This window comes from Henckelia pumila, chromosome 1, assembly GCF_033568475.1.
Source record: "Henckelia pumila isolate YLH828 chromosome 1, ASM3356847v2, whole genome shotgun sequence".
NCBI lineage: Eukaryota > Viridiplantae > Streptophyta > Magnoliopsida > Lamiales > Gesneriaceae > Henckelia > Henckelia pumila.
In genome coordinates, this window is record NC_133120.1 from 146,533,693 (window position 1) to 146,557,353 (window position 23,661).

The following is a 23,661-nucleotide window of genomic DNA, read 5'->3' on the forward strand; positions in this document are numbered from 1 at the left end:
AGTTTTAAAACTTCATTTTTAACAACTTCTTTCATGTGTGGATTTAATCTTATTTGAGGTTGTTGATATGTTTTCACATTTTCTTCCAAGTGAATTCTATGTGTGCAGATTAAAGGATTTATACATTTTATATCTTGCAAAGTCCATCCAATTGCATTTTTATGTTTTTTAAATAATATTATTAAATCTTCTTCTTGTTTTGGTAAGAGGGTAGAAGATATTACAATAGGATATGATTGATTTTCACCAAGAAAAACATATTTTAATTCTATTGGTAAATGTTTTAATTCAAATTTTGGATGATCATCTTCTTTTACTTCTTCAAGTTCATTAATTTCTTCAAATAAATTTGATTTAAAAACATTTTTTGAATCAAAACTTTCCATAAACAAACTTCAGATTGTTGATTTAAGTTTTCTTGGTGTATATTTTCTTCCACGATTGTTTCTATTGCATTATCATCTTCATCTTCATTAATACTTGGTTGTTTACATAAATTGAACACATTAAGTTCTAAAGTCATATTTCCAAAAGACATTTTCATTATTCCATTTCGACAATTAATTAAAGCATTTGAAGTTGCGAGAAATGGACGTCCCAATATTACTGGAATTTTATTATATACTTTTATTGGTTGTGTATCCAAAACAATAAAATCCACAGGATATATGAATTTATCGACTTGAACTAACACATCTTCTACGATACCTCTAGGTATTTTGATTGACCTATCGGCTTGTAAAAGAGTAACAGATGTAGGTTTTAAATCTCCCAACTTAAGCTTTTCATAAATTGAATAAGGAAGTAAATTCACACTTGCTCCCAAATCTAACAAGCTTTTTTAATTTTATTTTTTTCAATAATACATGAAATTATTGGACAACCAGGATTTTTATATTTCAAAGCATAATTATTTTGAATAATAGAACATACTTGTTCAGTTAAGAAAGTTTTCTTCTTTTTACATGCAATTATCTTTTCACAGTACATAAATCTTTTAAAAACTTTGCATAAGAAGGTACTTGTTTAATAGCATCTAATAATGAAATATTTATTTTTACTTGTTTAAAAACTTCAAAAATATCAGAATCATTTTTTTTGTTTTTATTATTTACTAATGCATGTGGAAAAGGAACAGGTTTATTTAATTTATCATCAATTTTCTTAATTTTAGGACTCAAAGCATCATCTTTCTCAAAAGTATCAAGATTTAAATCCTTACTCATTGAGTTTAATTGATCTTTGTTTTCATCACTATATGGATCATTAACTATTTTACCACTTCTAAGAGTAATAACAGATTTTACTTGATCAAATTTATCTTGATTTTGATATTTAGGATTAGGTTGTGGTTGAGATGAAAATTTTCCTTTTTCATGAATATTAAGTGCAAATGCAAATTTTGCAAGAGTTTCTTTCAAATCATTCATAGATTGAATGTTTTGAATATTGACAGACTCTTGCTTTTGAATGTATGCATGAATTTCATCTTCAAAATGTTTTCTTGGAGGTGAGATATAAGGAACATAACCTTGATGATTTTGGTTATTTTGAAAAGGTTGTTGTGAACGTTGTGCATTATTATCGTTCCTCAAACTAAAATTAGGATGATTTCTCTAACCAGGATTATATGTTTGTAAAAAAGGATCTAATGTTGGTTTTTTAAAATTGTTAAAATAACTGGCTTGTTCATTAAGACATTATTTAAATGAAGGCAAAGTAGAACAATTTTGTGTAAGATGATCATGTGTATCACATATATGACAAACAATTTCTTGAACACTTTTTAATTGATCACTCTTTTTCATTTCTAATGACTCGATTTTTCTTGCTAAAGATGCAAGTTTGGCTTGAATATCTACATCTTCTTTAAGATGATAAATACCAACCCCATTTGTTGAATTATTGATTTTATTTTGTGGTTCAATTGAGCCTATATTATCCCAATTTTGAGCATTTTCTGCTAATGACTCAAAATATTCCATAGCTTCATTTGAGTTTTTATCTTCAAAAGTTCCATTACACATGAATTCTATCATTTGCCAATCTTTAGGTATTAAACCTTCATAAAAGTGAGAAACTATCCTCCATATTTCAAAACCATGATGTGGGCATGTATTAAGTAACTCTTTATATCTATCCCAACATTGATAAAATGTTTTCCCTTATTTTTTAGAAAGTTATAATTTGTCTTTTAAAAGAGTTTGTTCTATGGGAAGGAAAAAACTTTTTAAGAAATTGTTGTTGCATTTCTTCCCATGTTCTTATTGAACTTGATCGCAAATTTTGCAACCATGTTTTAGCTTTATCGTTTAATAAGGAAAAAGGAAAAAGCTTTAATCGAACAATATCCATGCTACAATTTTGATCATTATAAGTGTTGCAAACCTCCTTAAATTCCCTTAAATTCAAATATGAATTTTCAAAATCTAGGCCATGAAAATTTGGTAAAAATTTGAATGATTTGAAGTTTTAAATTGAAATTAGACGAATCAGGAGGAAAAACTAAACCAGATGGTGTACTAGTTCTTATTGGATTTATATGGTGCCTAAGTGTTCTTGGTTGTTCATGTTCTTGATTATTATTATTATTATTATTATTATTATTATTATTATTATTATTATTATTATTATTATCATCTTGATTATTAGAATTATCCTCCATGTTTAAAATATTTTCAGATACTTGAACAAGTCTACCACTTTGTTCACGACTCCAAACAATCATACAATGAAAAAAAAAACATAATATTTACATAAATAACATAATTAACAAAACTTAAACTTAAATTATACCTCCCCGGCAACAGTGCAAAAAACTTGCTACAACTTAAATTGTAATTCATCCAAGCGTAGGTTGTCTGCAAGTAATATACTCGTGAGTACGAGATCGATCCACAGAGAGGATGCTGCAAGTTTAATTTTAGCAATGATATATTATGGATGAAAATATTATTATAAAACTTCAAATACACAAATTATAAAATTTTCAAGGCTTCAAAGGTTCATTGTTGGTTTATTTAAGATTGCTTAACAAAAATAAATAAAAGAAACTAAAATAAGAATAAACATAAAAGAACAATTAAATATTTAAACAAGTATATCATATAATATAGTTCCCACTATATTAATCTCAGATTAACCGATATTTAATACATGGTATCCATAATATATATATAGATGCATAAATATAAACATAAAAGAAAAATTAAATATTTAAACAAGTATATCATATAATATAGTTCCCACTATATTAATATCAGATTAACCGATATTTAATAAATGATATCCATAATATATATATATATATATATATATATATATGCATTAATATAAATTGACATAAAATTAAATGTTAGATCATATTACAATATATTATTTAGAATAACCGGCAGAGCCACGCTATTTTCTAAATAAAATATATGATTTTTTATGTTAGTTGCGGAAATTAAATGTTAGTTGCGGTAATATAAATGTTAGTTACGGAAAAGTAAATGTTAGTTGCGAGAAAGTAAATGTTAGTTGCGAGAAAGTAAATGTTAGTTCAAATCACAATATATTATTTAGAACAATCGACAGAGTCACGCTATTATCTAAATAATATATATGACTTTATTATAAATTGATACATATATTTATAGTATATAATTATTGTAGTATTTATTGTATCATATTAGACAACAAATCAAGGTAGCTACAATTAAGGTACCAAGTATTTGATGTAAATAGATAACAATAAATCATCCAAATTATACCTACAAATAAAGATCAATTAGTAAAACAAAATAAAAATAGAAAAGAAAGAATATACAAAATATAAATAATATTACTTGATCAACAATGAAACTTTTTCACCTTGACATAAAAGGATTTAGCTTGCCATGAACATAAGAATTAAGAGTAAGGATAAAAAAAATTTCATACTTAAACTTGGAGAAATATACACACTCAAACTTTTATTCTTACACACACAATATTTATTTTACAAGTGAAGAATTTCTCTACACTTTTGCACACATCAAAGCTTATACAACACATCTATTTATAGGCCAAATGAGAGCAAGAGTCCAAGTCTCATTAAATGTGGAATAGTAAAGTTTGTGGGTGCTTGCCTCTTTGAATGTCAATACCATGACCCAACTTTAATTGGCGTGTTTGATGCCTTATACCACCGATTCAGTCATTCCATTCAACATAAAACACGTAGAAAATTTTGTGTAAATGTGTTTGGACATATAATTCACCTCTTTTGGGTAATAGGTGAAATAGTTATGATATTTTTACTACAAGCTGGTCATAGTAAAAGTAAATCTGTCTCTTTTTTGATTTTTTATAATTTGATCATCTTAATGAGGTTTTTGGAATTTTTTGTCTTCTGAAGATGCCTCTTTTGTGATTCTACAGGATTTAAGATTACTCCAATATGACCTCTGTAGCTTGAGTAATTTTATTTTTATCAAACCTGCGCAAACCGTAAAATACAACATTTTTAGTAAAACATTTAAATATAAACACATAACACTTAAAATAATACAACTTCATAATTTTAATGAAACTTTAATTTTAAAACACAACTTTTAACATATAAATAATTAAGAATTTTAAGTTTCATCATACCCTGCAATAAAAATGGATTAAACGACTGAAACCTCTTCAACAAGGTTTCCATAGGCATCGCTGTGACATCCATCTGATCAGTTTCTGTACTAGCTTGCTCATTTGGAGGAGTAACTGGCGGTGGGTTTCTGTTAATAACTCGACGAGGACCCATCTGATAATCAAAGGTTAGGACACGAGATATCTCAATTGCTACAAATAGGTGCCCTTATAACCTCTCAAAAAATCGGATACCAGTCGACAACAAAAACAATTATATCTCAAGTAGTCCATGCTTTATAAATTAAATCACATAATCATGTAATTAAATTAATTCTCAAATAATAAAGCATGCTTGCATGGAATTAAACAATCAATAAATAACTCAATCACATGCGAGGAGCCAATACACGCGGACTCGATCTACCCCGCTCACTTCTAGTTCAACCAAGAACTTATCGCTCTGATACCACTTAATGTGAGACCTCGGTCTAAACATCTAGACTCGGATTAAACAATAAGTAAGCATACAAGATCCAAGATTAAAAGCAATAGAAAAAAATAAATTTTTTTTAAAAAAAAAATGCCCGGGCCCCGTGCACGCATCCGTGCATTTAACTAAAGCACACATGGACCCCGCACCACCTCCATGTCCGTTTCCATACTTAAACATTGAAGTAAAAACCTGAGTTTTTGTCCAACTACACGGACCCTCACCCGGAGGTGGCACGGGGTCCGTGCACTCAACAGAAAAACATACTCCAAGCTTGCGAGGGGACACGGACCCTTGCACGGACGTGGCACGGTGTCCGTGCCCTGCTGCACCAGAAAAGATAAAGTTCAGCAGAACAAAAATCCATGCTAACACAATCAAATTCTTCCATTCCACAATGCTAAAAACTCAATACAACATGCATAAAGAGTACAAGGTAGGTCTAGAGTTATACATTATTCAAACCAGTAGAACATGCTTCAGTTCTAGATTACAATCCGAAAAAAAAACAAGTTCGAATTACAATTCGACTTCTAAAAACACCGAGTCCTCACTTCTACTCAACTCAACCCCTAGCATGTTGCCTCTAACTTGATCCTGCCCTACTTGTCGCCAAGTACACATACAAAATAAAGCAACAACCGGATAACTCCGGTGAGAATGATATTCCCAGTAAAAGCAACTAACAAGCAATAAAAGTAATATATCAACAACATGCTTTCAAGACAACATAATCAATTTAAGACGAATGAAATGTATGTCTTTAAAATCGGGATATCAACTCTGATAAACAAGGGATTGCTGCTATGATTTTGGGATCCCGAGGATGAGATCACGTAACGACTCACCGACTCTCCCAATCGAGGTGGTGCCACGTATCCCACTCCCCTAGACTTTGGTGCGACTATAAGGAGTATGCTGACACTAGGTGAACTTCTACACCTAGGCCACTCGCAGTATAGCCTCCAAAACGTCTAAACAAAAAGGGTCGTTCTGCCCGCTGAAATCAAAGGTTTGGCTCAAGATGAATGCATAAGAAATCATAAAGCATTAAGCCATATAACAAAAGATCAATCAACAAAATACAAGTCCCACATTCTAGAACAAGTATTGATGCAAGTATGTGATTTAAGGGAAACCCAAGAACCAACTGTCTCGAGTTTGCTATCCCGCTAAAACAATGACTGCTTGTATCTTTCGATACGAATAGCTCCAACAATGGATAAGCTACAATAAAAGGTTATATCAAAAACTATACAACCTAAACAACTTCGCTCAAGGTAAACTCTGTAATCTCTGATTATCTCAAATAAACTTAATTAAGATAAATTTGGGGTGTTACAACTGCATTCTTCATCATCCAGTCCATCCCAAGAATCAAGTCAAACTCAGGCATGAGCAACACTATCAGATCTGCAACTACTTGCTGCCCTAGCAATAACAGCTCAAGATTCTTCACTATGCTCCGAGTGGATAGCTCTTCCCCTGAAGGGATAGTCACTAAGAATTCAACCAACAGCTCCTCGTGCTGAATACCCCTCTTATGGGCAAAAGCCTCCGAAATGAAAGAATGGGTAGCCCATGAGTCTAAAAAAGCTTTAGTGGCTACACCAGCTACTAAAATCCTACCTGCATAAACGGTGATTACAACCACGGAAATATTGAAATTAGATAAGTCAAGTTCTACTAAGATTCATTCTAAGTCATCAAGTTCCCAAATTCAGCATTACACATGATAACATAGTCAAACTTCCCATAACTTGCAACATAATACAAATTCTTACGCCAACCCAAGATTCATGAAACACTCAAATTCTAGCACACTAAACATCCCCAACAAGAAAATCATAATAAAAATTGCATCAGAGAATCGCTTAACTATTGACCAAGATCTTAAAATGTTACCTGTGATCAGGGTGGTATCTGGATCGGCCTCCTCAGCTTGCTTCAAGAACACTCGCCCAGGCGCGGGCCTCCTTAGCTCTGGACAGTCACTAGCCATGTGTCCTGACTTCTTACACTTGAAAAAAACTCCTGCATTCATCAAGAATTTCCCATGGTGGAATCAAAGGCAAGTCCTGCAGTAAGGCTTCTACACAGTCTTGGGAGGAGCGGGTCTCGGGGCCTGATGCTCCTGAGGTCTCTGGGTCTGATGCCCATGGGGCCTAAAGGGTACCTGCTGTCTCTGCGGCCCAGTAAAAGGCCTCTTGCCCTGCTGCTGCTGCTGGCCATGGGCGGGGAAAGGCCTCTTACCTTGCGCCTCGGCGCTGATATCCCTCAAAGTCTGCTCAGAACTCAATTCTTGTCTGAGCGCAGTGGCATAATCAGCTGGCTCCGCCATCAGTACGTCCCGTAGGATAGTGGGTCGTAACCAAACAATGAAGTGCTAGAGTTTCTCTGCCTCGTCATCTCCAATCAAAGGTACAAAGTGGCAACCCCGCTCAAACTTCCTCAAGAACACAGCCACTGATATATCTCCCTGTCGCAGGCTCATAAACTCCGTCTTCAAAGGGGCTCTCACATCAGCAATAAAATACTTCTCAAAGAAGAGCCTCTTGAACTCAGTCCAAGGTAGGGTAGTTGGGTCCACTGTCTTCTCAACTCCCTCCCACCAAAGGGTAGTATCATCCTGGAGAAGAAAGACGACACAAAGAACTCGATCTGGATCTCCCAACTGCATGTACCGAAATATCACCTTAAGATAACGGATCCATCCCTCCGCTACAAGCGGATCAGTAGTGCCAGCAAAGTCCTTCGGATTCATCTTTCTGAACTTCTCATAAACATTCCCAGATCCAGCCCTCGGAGCGTCAGCATGTTGCTCTATGATACGGGCCAAACCACCAATACTCAAGTCCCAATGTAGTACCCCGTACCCGAAATCAGTAATTAAGGGATTAATCATAATTACTTGAATAGAGTTCGGAAGCTTCGAAGGTAGGTTCGGAAGTTCCGAACAGGATCGGAAGCTCCGATGCAGGATCGGAAGCTCCGATCATATTATGTCATCCATGACGATTGGCAAGATCGGAAGCTCCGATCAGGATCGGAAGCTCCGATCACCCCTATCCGAAGTCAACAAGTGATATTTTGACACGTGGCAGATCAGGATCTTTGGAAGCTCCGATGGCAGGATCGGATGTTCCGATCGAGGTTCGGACGTTCCGATCGTTGTCTATAAATAGAAGGCCGAGGCTTCACTTTCATTTGCCAATTCCGAGTTTTCCTTTCCATTCTAGTCCTTTTGGAGCTGTTCTAGTCTTCTTAGGCTTGGTACGGAGGTCGTCGAGGCGTTCGGTAGTCGTAGCGGAGTTGTGCCCAAGTTCTGGAGGCATCGACATCAAAGGGCTAACAACGGACGAAGGTATAGCTTTTGCTTCCTATAAATATTTAGGAGTATGCAATAGCTTAGTTAAGGCCTTTAGAGCACTTTAATGATAGTAGTATCATTTGGCAGTGTAGAGCAGACTATAGGCGTGGACCTAGAGTTGGTAGAGCTTGCACTGTTTTGAGGTACGGAAGTACTGTTCGAGATATCCTGACTGAGTATGCATGTATTATGTGACTGCATGGTTTATATGTCATTGATTTATGCTGCATTCATTTGCATCTTGCTGTATCTCTTTCGAGATGTCTGTTAGTAGGGTTGTACCCTATCCTGTTAGTGGATGGACTTCCATCGATTTGGGTCCGGCGTATCCACGGTTATCTCGGTATGGGAGCCACCTCCTGAAGCGATGGCACAGCGTGCTACATACCAGGGCCCGGTCTATCTCTGTTATCTGATCCTTGACCTCGAGTCTATAGGGAGTTCACTTTGCATGCATGTATAATCATACTCTCGTACTGAGCATTTTATGCTCACGTCTCGTACTCTGTATTTTCTGGACACCCTATTCCATGGGGCAGGTTTGCGGTTAGACGAGGAGGGTGGATCCAGGAGGGGCTAGTTAGTGGTTGGCCAGCTGGAGCTTCATCTAGGTTTTATTACTGTTGTTTGGGTTTATACAGCTATTCGATTTGGTTGTATATTATTTGGATAAATTACAGATTCCTTTACTTGGGATTGTATATTGTTTATGGTTTCCGCAGTTTATTCTGATATCTATTTAATTAAGTTAATTGCATGCCTAAGTTCTGTTTAGTAGGGGATCCGGGTAAGGGTCACTACATTTATGGTATCAAAGCATGCAAAAGAATTTTTGGGATTTAGTCTCATCATGAGGTATTTTTGTAGATGGCAAATCGTGACGACCGGAGTTCTCATGGCAGTGTTGGTGGGCGTTGGGGTGATGCCGACCGGGAGCCTCGTCGAGAACGGCGTCATCGTCATCATGACGACGAGCGTTTCACTGTGCGTCGATTCTTAGCTATGGGTCCTAAGCCCTTAGTTGGAGGTGAGTCTCCGGAGGATGCGGAGAACTGGTTAGACCGCATGGAGATGACTTTTCAGACTTTCCAATGCACCGAGGAGCAGAAGGTGGAGACCCTTGGCTATCTTCTGGATGGGCGTGTGCGTAGGTGGTGGAGGTTTACTTCTGCACCTTTTGTTGCGGCGAGAGGAAAGGCCACCTGGGCCGAATTCCGCACAGCTTTCCAAAAGCGGTATTTTCCTCCTGCACTCCGTCAGTCGAAGGCAGGCGAGCTACTGAGTCTGTGACAGGGAGCCATGTCTATCGATGAGTACCAGCAGAGGTTCTTTGATCTGCTATCCTATTGCCCCGAGATTGCTGATAGCTCAGAGATGAAGTATAATCTGTTCCTTCAGGGCCTTAACACTGAGATCCATGACCGTGTGGCGGTTGGCGACGACATGTCCTACGAGGGTTTGGTGAGCCGTTGTCACCAGGCGGAGGAAAGTATTCGGCGGAACAGGTCTTTCCCTCAGTGAAGGCCTGCTAGTTCTTTGGGTCCCCGTGCCCAAACTTTCAAGAAGTCTGGATCTTCTTCTTCCTCTGGTTCTGGAGGTGTTGTCCATTATGGTAAGAAGGACAAGTGTGATCACTGTGGGAAGAACCATCCATCCGACAAGTGCCATAGAGCTTCTGGAGCTTGTTTCCATTGTGGAGAGACTGGTCATATCCGGAGAGATTGCCCACTATCTGGGGGAGGCGGTTCTGGATCTGGTTCTCAGGCCACCGTACAGCAGAGGTCGCAGGCACAATCTGCTGGGAGTTCTCATTTGAGGCCACGAGCTTCTAGCCAGGTGTTTGCCCTGAGACATGATCAGGCTGTGGAGGAGAATGAGAAAGTCATCGCAGGTACATTTCTGCTTTATGGTATACCTGCTCTTGTACTTATTGACACTGGTGCATCTCATTCCTTCATTTTTGCACGTTTTGTTAAGAGGCATAAGTTACCATGCATTGCACAAGACGTAGTGATGTCTGTTTCTACTCCGACGGGCCAATCTGCTTTGGCTAAGCGTCTAGTGATGGGTTGCCCCTTAGAGTTTGAGGATAACATTTTGATTGCGAATCTCATGGTCCTGGCGATGGACGACTTTGATTGCATTCTGGGAATAGATATGTTGACTACCTATCGAGCTTCAGTGGACTGCTATCAGAGATTAGTACGCTTTCATCCGGAAGGGAGTGAGAGCTGATTTTTCTATGGTGAGGGAGCGCGACCCCCGATGCCTTTGGTATCAGCTTTGAGAGCCTGTCAAGCTCTAGAGTCTGGCGAGGAAGGCTACCTTATCTATGCAGTAGATTTGTCCGCTGAGAGCATTGGGATAGAGAGCATTCCTGTTGTGGATGAATTTCCAGATGTATTTCCTGATGAGATTCCGGGTTTTCCTCCTACTAGAGAAGTCGAGTTTGACATAGAGTTGATGCCGGGTACTTCGCCTATTTCTAGAGCACCGTATCGTCTGGCTCCGTCAGAGATGCGTGAGTTGAAGAATCAGCTACAGGATCTTTTGGACAAGGGGTACATTCGTCCTAGTGTATCCCCTTGGGGAGCTCCTGTTCTCTTCGTGAAGAAGAAGGATGGGTCGATGCGGCTGTGCATTGAATATCGGCAGCTGAATCGAGTCACTGTGAAGAACAAGTATCCGTTGCCTCGTATTGATGACTTGTTCGATCAGCTGCAGGGCACATCAGTTTACTCTAAGATTGACTTGAGATCTGGGTATTATCAGTTGAGAGTCCGTGATCAGGACGTAGCCAAGACTGCATTCCGTACTCGCTATGGGCATTACGAGTTCCTAGTGATGCCATTTGGTTTGACTAATGCGCCGGTTATATTCATGGATCTGATGAACCGTGTCTTCAGGGAGTATTTGGACAAGTTTGTCGTGGTCTTCATTGACGACATCTTGGTGTATTTGCGTAATACGGAAGAGCATGTTTCTCACTTGCGGTTGGTACTACAGACTCTTCGAGATGAGCAGTTGTACGCCAAGCTAAGCAAGTGTGAGTTCTGGATGGATAGAGTGGTCTTTCTTGGCCATATCATATCCAGGGAGGGGATTTCTGTTGATCCAAGCAAGATTGAAGCGGTACTTAATTGGTCGCGTCCGACGATAGTTGCTGAGATCCATAGTTTTCTGGGTCTAGTAGGGTATTATCGTCGCTTCATTCTGAACTTCTCTCAGTTAGCTCGACCGTTGACGCAGCTTACCCGCAAGGGTGTGGATTTCGAGTGGTCCTCCAAGTGTGAGGAGAATTTCTGTGAGCTTCGACGGCGGTTGAATTCTGCGCCGGTGTTGGCATTACCGTCAGGATCTGGAGGGTATGTAGTTTACACGGATGCTTCTCTTCAGGGGTTAGGTTGTGTCCTGACTCAGAATGGGCATGTGATCGCATACGCTTCTAGACAGCTAAAGCTTCACGATGACAACTACCCAGTCCATGATTTGGAATTAGCAGCCATTGTGTTCTCTTTGAAGATCTGGCGTCATTATCTGTATGGAGAGAAATTTGAGATCTTCACCGACCATAAGAGTCTCAAGTATTTGTTCACTCGGGCGGAGTTGAACATGAGGCAGAGACGTTGGATGGACTTGCTTAAGGACTATGATTGCGAGATTAAGTACCATCCTGGAGCTGCTAATCTCACCGCTGATGCTTTGAGTCGCAAGGTGCGACTATCCGCACTTCAGACTTGTTCGATGTCTAGCGCGATCAGTGACAGTTGTACTTCAGGTTATACCTTCAAGCATAAGAAAGGTATGCAGAGTATCCAGATGTTCGCGATATTATCTGAGCCAGCCTTGTATTCGCGGATCTGAGATGCTCAGATGTCTGATTCGAAGACCTAGCGTTTAGCTCGTCTAGCTAACGAGGGTAGCTCGTCTAGATTTCATTATCAGTCAGATGGTTTTCTGTGTTTGTCTGGTAGGCTTGTGATTCCGCAGGATGAAGAGTTGCGAGAGGAGATTTTGTCTCAGGCACATCGCACTAAGTTGAGTATTCATCCTGGGAGCAACAAGATGTACAAGGATCTCCGTACTCGTTTCTGGTGGAAGGGAATGAAACGCAGTGTTTATCAGTTTGTTTCGAAATGTTTGGTGTGTCAACAGGTCAAGGCAGAGCACCAACGACTTGGAGGATTGCTTCACAGTCTGCCTATTCCTGAATGGAAATGGGAGTTTATCACAATGAACTTTGTGACCCATTTGCCGGTATCCCCGAGGAACTGTGATGCTATCTGGGTTGTGGTGGACCGACTCACCAAATCAGCGCATTTCATTGCCTATAGCCGAGAGTACTCTGTGGATCGTATGGCACGGATGTACATTCAGGAGATCGTTCGACTTCATGGAGTGCCTGTGAGCATTGTCAGCGATCGGGACCCCAGGTTTACTTCTAGATTCTGGGGGAGTGTTCAGCGTGCAATGGGTACTACTCTCAGTTTGAGTACAGCCTATCATCCAGAGACTGATGGTCAGTCAGAGCGCACTATCCGTACTTTAGAGGATATGCTTAGAGCGTGCATCATGGATTTTGGTTCAGCCTGGCAGGATCATTTGCCGTTGATCGAGTTCGCTTACAACAATAGCTATCATACTAGTATTGGGATGGCACCTTTTGAGGCGTTGTACGGGCAACGTTGTCATACTCCACTCTTCTGGGAAGAAGTGGGGGAGAGACTGGCTGAGGGACCGGAGTTTATCCAGTAGGCGTTAGACATTGTTGATGAAATCAAGAAATGGATTAAGACTGCACAGGATCGTCAGGCCAGTTATGCTAATATCAAGCGTAGGCCCTTGCAGTTCGAGGTCGGGGAGAAAGTGTTTCTGAGAGTATCACCTTTCCGCAAGATTCTCAGATTTGGCCTTAAGGGCAAGTTGTCTCCCAGATTTATCGGTCCGTTTGAGATCTTGGAGAGCATTGGCGATTTGGCTTATCGACGGTATGTGGCGGATGAATCTCATATTTTGCAGCGGTCTGAGGTTCAGGTAGACAAGGATTTGACTTATGTTGAGAAACCTCTTCGTATCCTGGATTATAAGGATAAGGTTTTACGAGTGGCAGCGCCGAGGCACTGAGGAAGCTACTTGGGAGCTTGAGGACAGGATACGTAAAGACCATCCTGAGTTGTTTTGATTTCATTCTTTAAGTTGTATTCAGTTGCAAACTCTGTAAACGTTTGATTTGAATAAAGAATGTTTCTGATTTTTTTATTTGCATTTGGTACTTAAGATCTATTTTCGAGGATGAAATATCTTAAGTGGGGGAGAATGTAGTACCCCGTACCCGAAATCAGTAATTAAGGGATTAATCATAATTACTTGAATAGAGTTCGGAAGCTCCGAAGGTAGGTTCGGAAGTTTCGAACAGGATCGGAAGCTCCGATCATATTACGTCATCCATGACGATTGGTAAGATCGGAAGCTCCGATCACCCCTATCCAAAGTCAACAAGTGATATTTTGACACGTGGCAGATCAGGATCTTCAAAAGCTCCGATGGCAGGATCGGACGTTCCGATCGAGGTTCGGACGTTCCGATCAAGGATCGGAAGTTCCGATCGTTGTCTATAAATAGAAGGCCGAGGCTTCACTTTCATTTGCCAATTCCGAGTTTTCCTTTCCATTCTAGTCCTTTTGGAGCTGTTCTAGTCTTCTTAGGCTTGGTACGGAGGTCGTCGAGGTGTTCGGTAGTCGTAGCGGAGTTGTGCCCAAGTTCTGGAGGCATCGACATCAAAGGGCTAACAACGGACGAAGGTATAGATTTTGCTTCCTATAAATATTTAGGAGTATGCAATAGCTTAGTTAAGGTATTTAGAGCACTTTAATGATAGTAGTATCATTTGGCAGTGTAGAGCAGACTATAGGCGTAGACCTAGAGTTGGTAGAGCTTGCACTATTTTGAGGTACGGAAGTACTGTTCGAGATATCCTGACTGAGTATGCATGTATTATGTGACTGCATGGTTTATATGTCATTGATTTATGCTGCATTCATTTGCATCTTGCTGTATCTCTTTCGAGATATCTGTTAGTAGGGTTGTACCCTATCCTGTTAGTGGATGGACTTCCATCGATTTGGGTCCGACGTATCCATGGTTATCTCGGTATAGGAGCCACCTCCTGAAGCGACGGCACAGCGTGCTACATACCAGGGCCCGGTCTGTCTCTGTTATCTGATCCTTGACCTCGAGTCTATAGGGAGTTCACTTTGCATGCATGTATACTCATACTCTCGTACTGAGCGTTTTATGCTCACGTCTCGTACTCTGTATTTTTTGGACACCCTATTTCATGGGGCAGGTTTGCGGTTGAACGAGGAGGGTGGATCCAGGAGGGGCTAGTCAGTGGTTGGCCAGCTGGAGCTTTGTCTAGGTTTTATTACTGTTGTTTGGGTTTATACAGCTATTCGATTTGGTTGTATATTATTTGGATAAATTACAGATTCCTTTACTTGGGATTGTATATTGTTTATGGTTTCCGCAGTTTATTCTGATATCTATTTAATTAAGTTAATTGCATGCCTAAGTTCTGTTTAGTAGGGGATCCGGGTAAGGGTCACTACACCCAATGTCCTGAGTTGGTGGAGGTGGCAGAGGTGGAGGTGGTGGCGGTGGAGGAGGTGGGTGCTGAGATGGCGGCTCCAAAACACGCTCGCAACGAGGGGCCATCTGTACACAAGTTCAAATTTCAATATTTAAAATTCATGCCTTAAGAAAAAGGTTTTTCCTTAAACATATTCATGCTCAAATAATCTTAGAAACTAGTGCTACAAAACATAACAAATAGCAATAACGAAAGCTTAAATCCTACAGACCTTGAGGCGAGATCCCTTGAGTTTCGGCAATCGGCAGTAGGCACAACCCAAACCAAGACCGTGCTCTGATACCAACTAAAACGACTCACACCTCTAATCTAATTTAAATAATAAAGAAAATACGGATTTTTTTTTAAAATTTTTTTTTCCATGACCTATTTGTAAGTACTTAAAGCCAACCTATCACACTCAGCAGTTTTAAACACATAAAAATAAACACCCGATAAACACCAAGCATAATAGTCATAATCTCCGAAAAGGAAAGGCAACCCCACACGGTTGCAGTAAATGTGTTAACAAGTTACATACAAAATATTTAAAACACAGGAAAACTCATCCTGCCTACCACTAAAAATGTTTAAAAACACTTCAATTCATTATTACAATCATGAAATAAGCGGAACTAAAAAGTAGCAAAGGTCAAGGGCCTTCTCCACAGGCGACCTCAACCCCGAGGATCCCGCCCCTCGGTCTATAGGTATTCCTCCTCACATGCACCCAAGCAAGAATAGTGAGTCTAATGACTCATCAAGTATAGACAGTGAAATAACAAGGGTTAAAAATACCTGTGGAAATACTTAAAGTACAATACATATAATACTTTGAAACTGAAACTAAAAAGCTGTATGATGAACAAGAATGAGACAAACTGTAAGTAATGAACTCGCGCCAACTCACACCTCGAAGCTGGACTTGACTCAAACATGTAACCTTTGTAAATCTTTATTTTAACTTTAACTTTACTTTTTCTTTCCTCTGTGAATTTAGATCCTCAATTGTGACCCTCTATTTTGATCGATCAATGGCTGCAGTATACTATGCCGGCAAGATGCCGAGATCACTCCCGATGCAACTTACCCCTTTAAGGCATGCTTGCCGAGATTACTCCCGGCATCACACGCCCCTCTATGACAATGACACTGGGATTTCTCTCAGCACCAAAATGCCCCTCTTTGGCTAGGGGACACATGATGTCTCGTGGCCCCTCCCTAAAACCTCTGATTTGGAAAGTACGCCCCATCATTGCCCCTCTATGTCACAACCAATTCACTTCATTCAAAAATTTACTTTCATTAACTTTAAACTTTTTAACTTTTACTTAAAATGCAAGGGTAAAAACTCGACTCGATTAACTTGATGCAACACCAAATATGAGAACGCACACACACAAAGGTGCAATTTAGGGAATGAAACCCAAATAAAAAATATGGATATTAGGTTAGTGAGTGTCTGCCCCTAAGTTGATTACCCAACTTAGACTCAATTTTTTTTTTCCCTCGACGCATCTTAACCCGATCAATCAAGCCGTAAAGTCCTTAACTCGATCTTACATTGACCGAATTCGATCCCTCTTGAACCCTAACTCTCTAAACACTTCAAACTAACCCAAGGACCAGGTTATGATTTATAAAGATCACCCGAGCAACCCGATCAAAACGGATTTCCGGACAGCCCTCACACTTAACAGAATTCTGCACTAGACAGCCCAGCTCGAAAAATTCTTAACTTGACCGAAACTAACCCGATTTTCTCTCAATTTGAACCAAAACGACCACGACATCCTAAAATTGACTTAGGACCAGTCCTCACCCATCCATAGTCTCCCAATTCGTTCAGTTTAATCAAAAAAATTAACCGCTCACCCATTACTTCAAAAATTATGCTCAACCCCTATGACTTAAATGACCCTTAACTCATTCCATACTTAACCAAATCGAGCCCAATTTATACCTAAGCGACAAAAACATCGTAAACTTGACCTAGGACTAGACCAAGACTCGAACAGCCCAGAAATGGCGACTCCCCTTCCCAAAATTCAGAAACCATTTTGCAATTCAACAACCACCATACTTCACCTATACTTCAAACATCCAACTCTATACTCCTTTCCCTTAACTCTAACTCCTTCCATCCCACAAAACCAATCGAATATCATCTCTTGGGACTTAATACAAGCATCTAGGCAGCCCTCAACCACTCACAACCCAACATTTTCGAAAAGAGGCAAGAACATGCACCAATATGAAATAGAGACTTTAATCAATCAAATAACTAATAGCTATCAATAAATTCACCATAACACACCTCAAACTCAATCCCAAACACCATTGAAGTTTCAAAATTAGGGCATGGGAACTTCTGAATTTTTGAAAATGACAATGTGCAATAGAACACTTCATATCTCAAGCCAAGTTTCATCATACAACCCTCAAACCTCCATACATAAGCATAAATTAGAAATTTGACAAAAACCAAGCTGAAAACTATGAAAATTTCGAACACAACATCTCATAAAAACAAGCATATCGAGAACGATACAAAATTTCAACACAAGGACTTAAATAGCTAGCTTGGAGCATCAAAGATTGTCTATACTTGCCTAAACCCAAAATGCACAAAAGATGGGCAGAGAAGGAGCTGAAACATTCGACCTACAGCTTCTAGGACCTCCAAGAGACAACCTCCGACAGTTGTGGTGGTTGTGTGGTGTCGGCGGCGGCCGGAAACTGCACAAGGGGAGGGGCCGACGGCTTGCAAGAAATGGGAGGGGGGGGGGGAAGAGAAATGAGAAGGGCTACTTATGTTGAAATGTGTTAGGGTTTGAGTTTATTTTGTGTTATGAATTAAGTGTTAGGTGTATATGTGTATGTATGTATAGGTGTAAGTATCCAAAAGTAGGTGAGTTGTGTGCTTTAAAAGTACTACTTTAAAATGCTACAACTTTTGCCTCACTAAACTTGCATTAATAAAATACCTAAGTTAAAAATCCCCAATTTAAAATATTAAATTGGATTTTTTACTAATCCGTGTTTAAAAATGCTAATTTTAAAAAAGTTAAGAAATAGGCTCAAGAATGCGATAAAAGCTATTTTCGTCACCCGAAAACTTCTAAAAATCAACTTTCATCTAATTTTCTCATTTCTCTCAACCTATAACTGCTTAAAATAAAATCTGGAATTTTAACGTCGAAATCCACCATCACTGCAAAGCCAGAACCGGAAGGCACTGAACTGAAAAATGACTAAAATAGATTACTTAGATTATTTGAGCAATTAATACTTTAAGGAGATTTTAGGCAATTAAATCCTAGAAATTTAAAATTAAAAACATTAAAATGAATTTAGGCATGAAATTCGAATTATGAAATTCTAGGTGGTACAATTCCTCTCTCCCTTATATGGAATTTCGTCCTCGAAATTAGAACTTACCAAAGAGCTCTGGATAACGGTTCCGGATATCCGCTTTTGTCTCCCAAGTGGCCTCCTCTTTCGAATGATTCAGCCAACTCACCTTGACCATCGGAATAGTCTTGTTACAAAGTATCCTCTCCTACCTGTCCATAATTCGGTCAGGTCTCTCTCTTCATAAGACATGTGAGGAGATAACTGAAGAGGCTCAAATCTAAGCACATCGAGACGGATTCGAGATTTACTTCCTTAACATCGATACGGGGAAGACATTATGGACTCCATCAAGGTTAGGCGGCAAGGCCATCCTATAACCCAATGCCCCAACTTGGTCCAATATCTCAAAAGGTCCAATGAATATCGGTGTCAGCTTTTCTCTCTTCCCGAATCTCATTACGCCCTTCAAAAGTGCTACTCGGATAAACACATGATCTCCCATCGAAAACTCTAAGTCTCTCCTCCTATGATCAACATAACTCTTCTGCCTGCTCTGTGCAGTCCTCATTTGTTCACGGATCTTGGCTACAACCTAAATAGTCTACTGCACAATCTTCGGTCCCGACTTTGATCTCTCATCGACCTCATTCCACAACACCGGTGATCTAAACGACCTCCCACAGAGCGCCTCATAAGGTGCCATACAAATAGTGGCCTGATAGCTGTTATTATAAGCAAATTCCAACAATGGCAACATCGACTCCCAACTAACAGGAAAGTCAATAACATAGGCTCTCAAAAGATCCTCTAAAATCTAAATCACCATCTTGGATTGCCCATCCGGTACTAAACAAAAGCTTCGTAACCAAGGCTGCATGAATACTCTTCCAAAAATACGAAGTAAACCTCGGGTCTCTATCAGACACTATGGACACAGGAATACCATGTAGCCTAACTATCTCCCGGATATATAACTCCGCATACTAAGTCATAGTGAAGGTCTTCCTCATAGGTAAGAAGTGTGTCGACTTAGTGAGACGGTCTACGATAACCCAAATAGCATTCGAACCTCTCACTGTCCTCGGCAAGCCAACAACAAAATCCATGGTAATATTTTCCCATTTCCACTCAGGAATAGGGAGTGGCTTAAGCAATCCTGTAGGTCTCTGATGTTCCGTTTTGACCTGCTGGCATGTCAGACACTCAAACAAAAAACGGCCAATGTCATGCTTCATGCCCGGCCACCAATACAACTGCTGAAGATCCTGATACATCTTCATACTACCTGGGTGGATAGAGTACGGTGATGTATGTGCCTCTAGCATGATAGTATCTCGTATAGAATCACCTACGGGCACCCAAAATTGTCCTCTGAACTTTACAATCCCATCTACTACTGAATACAGACCACTTTCCCTCTCCTTAGGTCTCTGTCTCCACTTTCTCAATTGTTCATCAGTTGCTTGAGCGATTCTAATACGATCAAATAATGTAGTCTGCACTGTCAAAGATGACAATCTAGGATATTTACCCTCAACATAAAACTCCAATCCAAATCTTTGAATCTCATCCTGTGAAGGTCTAGACACCGTCATAGAGGCAATCACTGTTGTATTCCATCTCAAAGAATCTGCGACTACATTAGCTTTACCCGGGTGATAGCTAATATCGCATTCATAATCTTTCACCAACTCTAACCATCTCCGTTGCCTCATATTCAACTCCTTCTGGGTGAAAAAGTACTTGAGGCTCTTATGGTCTGTGAATATCTTACACCTCTCTCCATAGAGGTAATGCCTCCAAATCTTAAGAGCGAAAACGACTGCAGCCAACTCCTAATCATGAGTAGGATAATTCTTCTCATGCTCCTTCAACTGCCTAGAAGCATAATAAAAAAACTATCCCGTTGCATAATAACTGCTCCCAGTCCCAACTTGGAAGCATCGGTGTAAACAACAAAGTCATCCTGACCTGAAGGAATATCCAAATCTGGTGCTGTCGTAAGAGCTTTCTTTAATAAATCAAAGCTATCTTGACACTCCGGGCTCCACACAAACTTAGCATTCTTCTTAGTCAGTGCCGTCAAGGATACAACAATGGATGAAAAGCCCTGAATGAACTTTCTGTAGTAACCGGCTAATCCAAGGAAACTGCAAATCTCCGAGGCGTTTCTAGGTATAGAACACTCCTTCACTGCTTGAACTTTTTAGGGGTCTACCTCAACACCGCTCTTGGAAATGATATGACCCAAGAATTCTAATCTTTACAACCAAAGCTCACATTTGTCGAACTTAGCCAACAACTTCCGATCTCGGAGCACCTCTAAAACCATTCTCAAATGTTGCGAGTTCTCTTCCATGCTCTTAGAGTAAATAAGAATATCTTCTATGAAGACGATGACAAATCGGTCAAAGTACAGCTGAAACACGCGGTTCATAAGATCCATGAAGGCCGCGGGCGCATTCGTCAGTCCGAACCGCATCACAAAGAACTCGTAGTGCCCATAACGAGTCTTAAAAGCTATCTTGAACACATCTGAATCCTTCACATTCAACTGATGATAATCGGAACTGAGATCAATCTTGGAAAACATGGAGGCTCCTTGCAACTGGTCAAAGAGGTCCTCAATATGGGGAAGCGGGTACTTGTTCTTCATTGTTACCTCATTCAACTCTCATTATTCTATGCACAATCTCAAACTCCCGTCCTTTTTTTCACAAAGAGGACTGGTACTCCCCATGGATAGAAACTAGGGTGTATGAACTCTTTGTCAAGCAACTCTTGAATCTGCTCTTTCAGTTTTGTAGGAGAAAACCTGTAGGGTGCCTTCACAATTGGCACGGTACGTGGAACCAAGTCAATAGAGAACTCAACCTCTCTATCCGGTGGAATACCAGTAACATTATCTGGGAACACATCCCCAAAATCTCTAACAATGTCCACAACTGAAAAAACTGGACGTGATGGCAACTCTGTCAAAGATAAGCTGGCTAGGTATGACTAGCACCCATCAAGCACGAGCTGCTGAGCTTGCAAAAAGGATATGATCCGAGTCTTCCTCAAACTCTTAGCAGCCTCAAACCAAAATGGTTCCTCTCCCTCCTGTCTGACTAACACTGATCTCTGCTAAAAGTCAATCACCACTGCATTCTTTATCATACAGTCCTTCCCAAGAATCAAGTCAAACTCATGCATGGGCAACACTATCAGATCTCCAACTACTGGATGCCCTTGCAATAACAGTTCTTCACTATGCTCCGGGTGGATAGCTCTTCCCCTGAAGGGATAGTAATGCCCCGTTTTTATCTTAATTGATGTTATTTGAGATATTAAGTGATTTCAGAATTCTAGAGCTGGTTTTTATTAATCAGGGGCCTTTTTGCAATTTTTGGAAATTTCAGGGACTAAAACGCAAAATTGAGCTTTGTTATATATTGGACTTTGACTAAGTCTTTTGCACCACTCCATCATCCCCTCCACAACGTTCCTTCACCATTGTAGGCGATCAAAAAGCTTCCAAGCTTTTGTGATTTCGATTCTAGCTCGATCCGTCCGTTGGAATTTGATCTGAAGTAGATATCTGCGATCACAGCATCGAGTGCTCCGTTTGGAAGTAAGTTTCTCTTATTTCTACGAAGTTTGAATTTTTGGATATCTTTATAATTTATTGATATTCGGAGAGGATGTTCTTGAAGTTGCTGTGATAGTATATCTATGACGGTTCGGAGATTTATCGATGATTGGATTTGATATGATTTTTCTTACGATTTTTGAAACTTAGATTTTTGAGATGTGTTGGGTTTGACTTGGAAATGATGTTAGATGATTGGTTTGAGTATTTGGAATTGATATTCTGCTGTCTGCAATTTCGATTTGATCAGTTTATAGTCGTTGTGCCGTCAGTTTGAGTTTTGGATATCGTTTTGATGTTTTGATCGTATCGAGTTTGATTGAGTTTTTGATGTCGATATTGATCTTGTGACTTCTTCCGTTATATTGATTCGAAGTCCTTGGAGTTGCGAGATTGCAGCTTCTATCAGTTTGGAAGATTGAGCCGGTATAGTATCGACTTCTTACTTTCGATCGTAGAACTTGAATGGATATTGAATTGATATTTGTTGTTTTACAGATTGAAGATTGTGAACGACAAGAAGGTATAAGACGACTTTGGAATGAAATAAGACGATTAACTTGAATCCGTATTGATTCGAGTGTCCTAGAAGAAATCACATATTGCATGTTTATATGCTTATTTGAACTTATGATTGAATTGATGATTGAATGCATGAGATTTTATATGCATTCATTTTGAGCCGATTGATTATTCATTTTGAATTAGACAATCTGGAGATTATAGTTGAGTGGCCTTGGTAGGCGATTTACTACAAGTGTCGATTAACTCACTATAATGCCCTAGAGTCTAGAGGATTAAAATATACCTCATCCACCTCGAAAGGGGAGTTCGGTGTGATTGTTGGATATTTTAACCTCGGGATCCCAAACCGTAGAAAGAAAGAAGAATTCCTTTTGATTATCTGAGTCTGATAATCCAAAAGTTTTAAAGTCATGCATATCATTTTAATTCCGCAATTGAATGAATTACTTGAGGTATATGTGGAATTTGATTATATATCATGTTTTGATATATTATGTGATATTGTTCGCTAGTCTCTTTTACTGGGAATATTATTCTCACCGGATTATCCGGTTGTTGTTTTTGTTTGTATGTGTACTTGGCAACAGGTGGGGCAGGATCAAGCCAAAGACATCATGGATAGGTGGATGAGAGAATAGAGGTGAGGCCCTTGGCTTTAGGAGTTGCATTGAATTCAAACCCAATATGTATTTTGGTATTGTAAACCTAGAATTGAAGCATGTTCTATTAGTTTGGATGAATGTTTAACTCTGGAACTACTTTGTATGGATTATGCATGTTGAATAAGTTTATGCATATTGTTGGTTTGTGTTTTGATTGAATTGGGATTTGAAATTTTGAAAGAAAACCAGAATTATTTTTTGGTACAGAGCATCTCGCTCGATCGGTTGAATATTAGCGATCGAGCGAGCACCCCTGTACCGAGGCAGAGAGTTGGGCAATTCTTGTCTGCTCGATCGGTAAGATTTTACCGATCGAGCGGAGGCCTTTTATTTTCCCGGCAGAGTCTTGGAAATTTTTGGCCGCTCTATCTGTAAGATTTTACCGATCGAGTGAGCACT

At 39.6% G+C, this 23,661-nt stretch overlaps 1 protein-coding gene across 1 annotated transcript; it reads right to left on the reverse strand.

Moving 5' to 3' along the window:
- Nucleotides 1–18,215: 18,215 nt before the first annotated feature.
- Nucleotides 18,216–19,012, reverse strand: LOC140874172 (uncharacterized). Its single transcript, XM_073277454.1, has 2 exons — nt 18,753–19,012; nt 18,216–18,330 (listed from the first exon to the last, which is right to left on the reverse strand). The coding sequence occupies exons 1-2, from the start codon at nt 19,010–19,012 to the stop codon at nt 18,216–18,218; spliced, it is 375 nt and encodes a 124-aa protein (XP_073133555.1).
- Nucleotides 19,013–23,661: the final 4,649 nt, after the last annotated feature.

What these genes read in the sequence shown, in the direction of transcription:
- LOC140874172 (XM_073277454.1), bottom strand. Translation starts at nt 19,012, where the DNA reads ATGAGGACTGCACAGAGCAGGCAGAAGAGTTATGTTGATCATAGGAGG. An exon ending in CCCGTATCGATGTTAAGGAA is followed by an intron (nt 18,331 to 18,752) that starts GTAAATCTCGAA and finishes GTCATTTTTCAG; the next exon opens with TTCAGTGCCTTCCGGTTCTG.